The sequence below is a fragment of the Porites lutea genome, chromosome 4, assembly GCF_958299795.1.
Source record: "Porites lutea chromosome 4, jaPorLute2.1, whole genome shotgun sequence".
Lineage (NCBI taxonomy): Eukaryota > Metazoa > Cnidaria > Anthozoa > Scleractinia > Poritidae > Porites > Porites lutea.
This window is the reverse complement of record NC_133204.1, coordinates 14,135,781-14,144,242: the sequence shown is the minus strand read 5'-3', so window position 1 is coordinate 14,144,242 and position 8,462 is coordinate 14,135,781. Positions and strand designations below refer to the sequence as shown.

The window sequence follows — 8,462 nt, the reverse complement described above, 5'->3', positions numbered from 1 at the left end:
ACCCAGAGAAGCATAAACCACAGGAAATGATTACTCAGTATGCATGTAACAAACCTGCTCCATGACCTCTAAATGTAAGACTTAGCGCAGCAAAAATGAGAATTACTCAGTCAAAGGTTAGAATACTACATGCACTGTGTAGTGCTAGTAATCTTCGCGCGAGAGAGAAAAGAGGAAAAACCTCTGTTCAAGCAGACTCTCAAGGTCACGTTTCGCCCGTATCACGAGCTTATGATGTTTTGTTTGGCCTGTCAACTCTTATTTCTAACCGGATATTATTTCACAATTTATGCGAAATAGAATACCCTGCCAGCGGGACGCTGGAACACGATTAGCGACGGCGTTACGCAGACGTCCCTTTTCCGCGTGCAACAAAGGAAATAGGAGACGTCTGCACGCAGGCAAACAAACGTAATGATGTTTTCGAAAAAGTGAAAAGACCAGAAGCTACCAGAAAACGGTTATTTTCTTTGTTATTTTCTCTCTTTCTCTGTAAACGTGTGTCCTTGCGCGAAGAAAACTCCCAAGACAATTCATTGTCTTAAGCATGTCACAGCGCATAACATTGGCTTTGATTTTCATCAGCGAATCCAACACGGTCTTGGATTCTGGATTCCACACCTGGGATTCCGGATTCCTCGTACGGGATTACAATCACAATTAGTGAAACTTGGATTCTGTATTCTACTCTTAGTTGAGCTCCGGAGCTGTATTCGGGATTCCAAAACCCAGAATTCTAAATTCCACAAGCAAAAATTCCACGATTCCGGAATCCGGATTCCTTTACATTCGGTGAAATAAAGACCACAACGACACCGAGATCAGTGGTGATATTCCGTCTTTTGGATTAATAATGAAAACAAAGTCTCCAGTGTCGATTAATTTTTTCTCAAACATCCACAGCTGAGCGGATTAGATTTGCAAATCTAGAAAGTAGTAACATTCCATTATTCTACCGCAGTATTTAGAAAGACTTATAACAAGGCGTCGTGCATTGATCCGCCAGTCAGGCATTCCTAACTATTCGAATGTGTTTCCACCGTTCCGTAAAATGAGAGCCGGCTAAGAATATTGGTTAATATTTAAAGGAAAATCAGACACGTTGCAATCGCCGATCGAGTGATGTTGAGCCATCGCTAAAAATAATGTTCAGTATCTTTTTGGTCACAATAAGGGGTCAAATGCCTTTTATGTGTTTACAGATGAGGTAGGGAAATAAGTGGGTACATAGGTAGTAAGATGAGACTAAAAAACGCCAAGCAAAGAGCGCGTCTACAGCTTATTCTAGATGACCAGTCACCTGCAATCAAATCACTACAGTTCAGTTTTCCATTAACTGATACGTCACAGGTTACTAAGGAGATGAGATGATCTATAGAACAGAGTCGATTCTCCGGCTCTTAACAGGCATCTTTATAAGTCGGATACCTCTGTAAAACAGACACCTAGAGTTGGTCCTTGCGTTTCTTTACTCTTTTTATTTGACTCTCTATCAGAGGGGCATCTCTCTAAGGGTTGATTTCCAGTATGGGGTAATTTTTACGTGCGTACGTGTTAAAAATTTACGTTCGCAAATAAAATAGAGGAAATGCATGAAAGGTCGCTCGCAAGCGTAAAATTTGAACCTCGCTCAACTTCTCGTTTAGGCTCAGCGCTTTTTATCTTGCCTCTCTTTTATTTACGTGGTTAAAATTACATGTGTTAACGTGCGTAGCCAAAAACGTGATTCAGTGAAAATCAACCTAAGGACGTACACTTAGTGCCGGTCCTAAACTGATGTCCATCTCAGAGAGAGTTAACTGTATCATCAGTTAACTGTGTCGCTCAACTTCTCGTTTAAGCTCAGCACTTTTTATCTTGCCTCTTTTTTATTTACTTGGTTAAAAATTTCGCGTGTTAACGTGCGTATCCAAAAACGTGTCAGTGGAAATCAACCTTAGGATGTACACTTAGGGCCGGTCCGAAAGATGTCCATCTTAGAGAGAGTTGACTGTATCATTGTCTTTGTTCGTCTGCAAGTAACTGGAGTTTCAGTTTGACTTAAGTGAGTGCAGGGTACCCTGGGGACGTTTAAACGATTGGTGACCACCCTTGCCCCACCACTTTGCGTTCCCCTTGCGGTCAGAACTACTTATAGCTTAGAACTGAAATCACCAGTCTAACCAAGTCAAAAAGGTGGTTTTAATTTTAACCCAGTCTAGTTTTACTTAGTATTTCAGTTGAGTAGGACTGTGGTGTACTATTTTCTGGTTTCTGACAGAGGGTTGTGCCTAAATAATACCGGTCAGTAGGACAGCTGAGAGGTACTGGAGACTACTTTCCGATTCGGCTGCCTCTCGGAAATTCTCGGTAAATCCAACACTGGCCATGTGTTTATATTCTACAGCATTCATATTTTTATAATTTTCCACTCCAAAGTACAAGTGTCCAGGAGCAGATCCAATTAGCGCTCCTGGAGTATCTTATTACAAAAATATCACTTTCAGAAAATCTCCAAGACCATACTTCCCCTACACTCCCCACTGGAGGTACTGGGAATTCCTGAGGGTGGAGGGATTGTCAAAGCCCAAAAAGGAAGAGAAGAAATTTCCAGTGGAGTGCTGCAGGTGTGTAAAATCAATAAAAGTAAGGAGAAAGCAAGTATCCAACATTCAATTCGCCACTTGCAATTTCCAGAAATCATTTCAGTTTTATAACAAGGCCAAGTGCACAATTAATCATTTATATGAAAATGATTTTTCATTCTGATGCAAATGAAGCTCATTTCCATGTGAATGGTTCCGCACTTAGCCTCGTTTTTAAACCAAGATCTTTGTTCAACATGCTTGCCATAACCGCAGAAATTGCACAAAGGATTTGCCCCATGTTAGGGAATCCAAGGCAGTCTTCGATTCTGGATTCTGGATTCTGGATTCCACACCATGGATCCCAGACTCCAATTACTGGATTCCAATCTTTGTCAATGGAAATTTGATTCCGGATCCAAAAATTTGCGGGATTCCGGATTCCTTGAGCTGTATTCTGGATTCCAAAACCCAGGATTCCGGATTCCACAAGCAAATTTTCCCAGATTCTGGATTCCACAAGCAAAAATTTCTTGCATTCCGGAATCCGGATTCCCTTACATGAGACGAAAGGATTTTCCTCTTTCATGATTTTTTGATGTTTAGATGGATGAAGCAATCAATAGACAGATCAAAAATAAATGAAAAAAATGAAACAGCGACTAAAAACATTTTACTGATGGTACTCTCATTGTTATTTCTTTAAATTTAGACTGGCATTCCTTCCCTACGAAGGATGATGAAGAAACAACTGTGGCAAAAGTGCCTCTGAATAAATAAAAAAGACAGCAAAACAATTCAAAATCATTATGTAATAAAATATGTCATAAAAATCTAAGAGAGACTACATGGAGGTCATATTCCTTACTTATCCAATGTGACCCTCTGAGCGGTATTACCTTCCGACGTAATACCAGTCAGAGGGACAAGACAAGAGAACAAAAACAAATAAGCTTAATTAACTGATCATGTTCAGGTCTAGGGGAAACCTACACAGAAGAGCCTTGAACTACGTCATAAAAATCCACGTGAGACTTAAAAGGAGGTCATTCTCCTTACTTCTCTAGTGTGACCCTCGGAACGGTATTACCTTCCCACGTAACCAGTCAGAGGGACACGAAAACAGAACAGAAACAATAATTATATCTCAAGACCATCGTTGTTTAGATCTGGAAAAACCTATACAGAAAAGCCTTAAGGCATGTCATAAAAATCCGAGAGAGACTAAATGGAGGTCATTTTCCCTACTTATCTAGTGTGACCCTCTGAGCGGTATTACCTTCTTATGTAATACCGGTCAGAGGGACAAAGTTTACGCACAGAAGCTATACGATCTCATCCGATACAATTCTATTCTATTGGTTATGGAATGGGATTTCAAACTAGCATATTGCAAAGTCTTACTTTTCTTTGTATTATACCCCTTCTTCTCCAATACGAGCCTGTGGACAAGTCGACAAACAAGTCAGGACTAAGACGCCATATTGGATTTGCCGAGAATTTCCGAGAGGCAGCCGAATCAGAAAGTCGTCTCCAGTACCTCTCGGCTGTCCTTGTGACCGGTATTATTTAGGCACAACCCTGACAGAGCCAAAAGTTAACCTCATTCCCAGGGTCCTTTCTCTCCCTACAACTAAAGGGGGGATGGACAAGGACCCTGGGAAGGAAGTTGAGCAAAAGTACAACAAGACACAACAATTAAGATATACTTAAACGTTTATTTAGCATTCCCATTCATACAGAAACCTTTACATTTACTACCAAACTACAGACGCTTTGGGTTTCCTTTGGGCTAACTATTTAATCTCACTTAAGGTGTAATTGCTAATTTGTAGTTAAGAAACCTAACAGGCAGAATAATTTGTAAGAAGCATTTCGCTAACTTAGTTAATTGCCTGCGTTCTTTCTATTGACTAAACTGCGGTTAAACTGTGTAAAATCCATATTTAGGTGACGGAAAACTATTAATTCACAGCAAAATTGTTATTGAGAGAAAACAACTTTGCCAAGAATGATCTAACGCCATGGCCCGCACAGCTCGCGGAGAGGACAACAACAACAACACTCACCTCTTTTCCATACTATCGGTTAACAAATTCAAATGTTTTCACTCTTAAATTTCCTTATAAAGCACATGGTAAACGCTTCATCGTGTACTGCTGAGTTATGGATGCACTCAAGAGACTCAGGATTGCTAAGCTCACAACAACTCGAGGAATTGCGAATAGTTTATTGACGTCATCAGCGTGCTCAACAGGAATATGAAGCACGCTCGCGCTATTGAACGTGATTAGGCGAATTTTCTAACTATGTTTAATGGTCTTTTAAAGTGTTTTTTTGCTCGCTGAAACCATTTTTTTTTTCATCAAGAGTCTGAAAGCAGCTACTATCAACTATCAATATAATATTAAATTTTTTGCTTTTCAACTGTTTTTCTGGTGCAGAAAGAGCAACTGTGAGCAGTTCTGTCCTAGACTACTTAACGAGTGAGGTTTAAACTTCTTTGTTCAGAATGAACAGCGCTTGCGGATTTGGATAATCTAGAGAGGCCATATGCACTAGTGTCATGTTACCATTGCTGTCACAGCTCAAGTACTTTTGGTTATACCACTTGTTCTCGAAAAGAGTATAACTCCAATAATAGCGAGGTGCAAATTTTGCTTGGTCAGGATTAGCGTCAGTTGAACGTTTCTATAATAGAAATAAATATAAACGACGATAAAATGACATAAAATATACACACAGCTTCGCTTTCTATCATAGGAGTAGGAAAATGTCCCGGAAATTGCACTTTGATCAGCCAGTTGTTTGTATGTGTGGGGGAGACTAGGGGTGCAACTGTTCTTTTGGGAGTGGGTGGGCTATCCTACAAAAAAACCTACTTGCTTTGGGGCTACACAGTAAAGAATTAAGAAATTAAATGAGCATGCAAGATTATGTACTTTGAGAAAGGTTTGAACCAAAAGTCATTTCAAAAGTAGGTTGAGTTTGATCGTCCGGGTGAACGTAGTCCTGAATAGGACTGTTGTTGTTGACAGTGACTGACGTTTCGACAACGTGTGTGGTAGTCATCTTCAGAATCAAAGTGAGTTGTATCACGTCAGTTGATGGTATTAAACTCTGGTTATTGATCTGATTGGTCAATTACGTCGCAATGAGTTATTGGTCGTCTGTCAGTTAAGCCGTGATGTTATTGGCTATGAAGACTCGTAATCAGTAATTTGTGCGTTTCGATCCGTCTATTGTCACAGTTAAAAGTCGTCTATTGATAGTCAAATTGTCAGTTCTCCAGTCGTTCTCTCGTAGTTAGTTTTGCTAGATCTCGTCAATAAGTCGTTTGTACGGTGCTGGTAACTGTTGGCTACGATTCAGTGGCGTTTGTTCTAAGTTAGTATACCAGCCGTCTAAAGTAAGACGTTGATAGTAGTCTGTAGAATACGTTATACATGTCGCAGAGTCCCAGTCAATTTGATGTTTCGTCTGTAAATGGTGCTCAGCAATGTGATTGTTGACGTCACCATTCCTCGTCGCTCGTTTGTGTTCGGTCAGTCGCGTGCTTATGTTTCTGCCGGTTTCACCAATGTAAGAAGCCGGGCAGTCGCAGCATTTGATCTTGTATACCGCTCCGTCTGTCCTCCGGTTTGTCTTTGTCCTTGACATTAGTAAGCAGTCGCCGTAAACTGGTTATCGGTTTGTGTGCAACACGTATATAGTAAGTTTGTAATATGAGTGCAATAGTTTCATAGGTGCCTCTGATGTACGGTATAGTCGCTGTCGTAACAGGCCAGAGTTGGTCTGAGTGTTGGAATCAGTGTTACTATGAGTGTTCCGTCTAACAAAGTCCGTGTTGCAATTGTTCTTACTAAAAACGTTGTTACGATAATCAGTCTCGTCTTGTAGGCTGTCAGGTGAGTCGCAAACTAGTTGCGCTCGTCTCGTGAGAGTCCGGATAGAAGTAGCCTTATGAGAGGTGGGGTTGTTCTCAGTACAGTCTAGAGCCAGTTGAAGTGGAATACTGGTGAAGAGTGATTTCACGTCAAAGGACACTAGTTTGTGGTCGTCCGGTATCTGTATTGTCTTAATGGCGTCAATAAAGTTCGCAGTAGACTGTAGTTTGTGTCTAGATTCGTCAGTCAGGCTCTAGACTGTACTGAGAACGGAACGCTATTAAGAACTCTACTGTTGAACTACCACTACCTACAGACTACCTTATGGACCTACTCAACCTCTGTTTGACTTCGAAGTACTTTCAATACAATGGCAAACACTATAAACAGTTACACGGTACAGCAGAAATTGTCATGCCAAACATCGAGGAACAAGCCCTAGCTACCTACACGCGAACTGTACCTCTTTCGGTTACTTTGTGTTGACGACACATTCACTGCCGTACATAAAGACGGGATCGACGATTTTCACGAACACCTTAACAGACAGAACGCAGACATACAGTTCACCAGAGAGATCTAAGAAAATGGTAAGATACCTTTTCTAGACTGCTTGGTCACTCGCAACAACAACAAACTAAAAACGACTATTTACAGAAAACCGACACATACCGACCGATTACTAGACCAGTCTTCGTACAACCCGACCTCTCACAAGGCTTCTACTATCCAGACTCTGACGAGACGAGCGCAACTAGTTTGCGACTCACCTGACAGCCTACAAGACGAGACTGATTATCGTAACAACGTTTTTAGTAAGAACAATTACAACACGGACTTTGTTAGACGGAACACTCATAGTAACACTGATTCCAACACTCAGACCAACTCTGGCCTGTTACGACAGCGACTATACCGTACATCAGAGGCACCTATGAAACTATTGCACGCATATTACAAACTTACTATATACGTGTTGCACACAAACCGATAACCAGTTTACGGCGACTGCTTACTAATGTCAAGGACAAAGACAAACCGGAGGACAGACGGAGCGGTATACAAGATCAAATGCCGCGACTGCCCGGCTTCTTACATTGGTGAAACCGGCAGAAACATAAGCACGCGACTGACCGAACACAAACGAGCGACGAGGAATGGTGACGTCAACAATCACATTGCTGAGCACCATTTACAGACGAAACATCAAATTGACTGGGACTCTGCGACATGTATAACGTATTCTACAGACTACTATCAACGTCTTACTTTAGACGGCTGGTATACTAACTTAGAACAAACGCCACTGAATCGTAGCCAACAGTTACCAGCACCGTACAAACGACTTATTGACGAGATCAAGTAAAGCTAACTGACAATTTGACTATCAATAGACGACTGTTTAAGTGTGACGATAGACGGATCGAAACGCACCATTTACTGATTACGAGTCTTCATAGCCAATAACATCACGGCTTAACTGAAAGACGACCAATAACTCATTGCGACGTAATTGACCAATCAGATCAATAACCAGAGTTTAATACCATCAACTGACGTGATACAACTCACTTTGATTCTGAAGATGACTACCGCACACGTTGTCGAAACCTCAGTCACTGTCGACAAAAACAGTCCTATTCAGGACTACGTTCACCTGGACGATCAAACTCAACCTACTTTTGATTATGTACTTTGAATGATAAAGCAAAGTTTAGTTAATGGGTCCACCTAAATAGTGTTCGCGGGCTGAAGCGTAAGTACATAAGTCCTTCTTCTCCCCTCCCGGCTCGCCCCCAAAGGAATTTTTGCTGAATGGAAAGCGCCCATGACTTATGCCATCAAATCGATGGTATATTGCTCTCATCTTCCAAATATAGTAAGCGCCTGTTGGTTATGAAATTGCAGCCAATCAGAAACGTCGAAATATTTTAAATGGATAATAAACCTTAGTTTTATTCGCGGTACCCGCCCATCTTTGCACGCTCTTAAGAGTGTTGTCAGAGAAAAC

At 41.1% G+C, this 8,462-nt stretch overlaps 1 protein-coding gene across 1 annotated transcript in view; it reads right to left on the bottom strand.

Annotated features, from left to right (window-relative positions):
* Positions 1–4,329: 4,329 nt before the first annotated feature.
* Positions 4,330–8,462, bottom strand: part of LOC140935012 (uncharacterized) — an 11,737-nt gene continuing 7,604 nt past the window's right edge. The window contains exon 3 of the mRNA XM_073384556.1: positions 4,330–5,255. Within this exon, the coding sequence (XP_073240657.1) occupies positions 5,058–5,255 (198 nt within the window). The 3' untranslated portion in view covers positions 4,330–5,057. The remainder of the gene's footprint in view (positions 5,256–8,462) is intronic.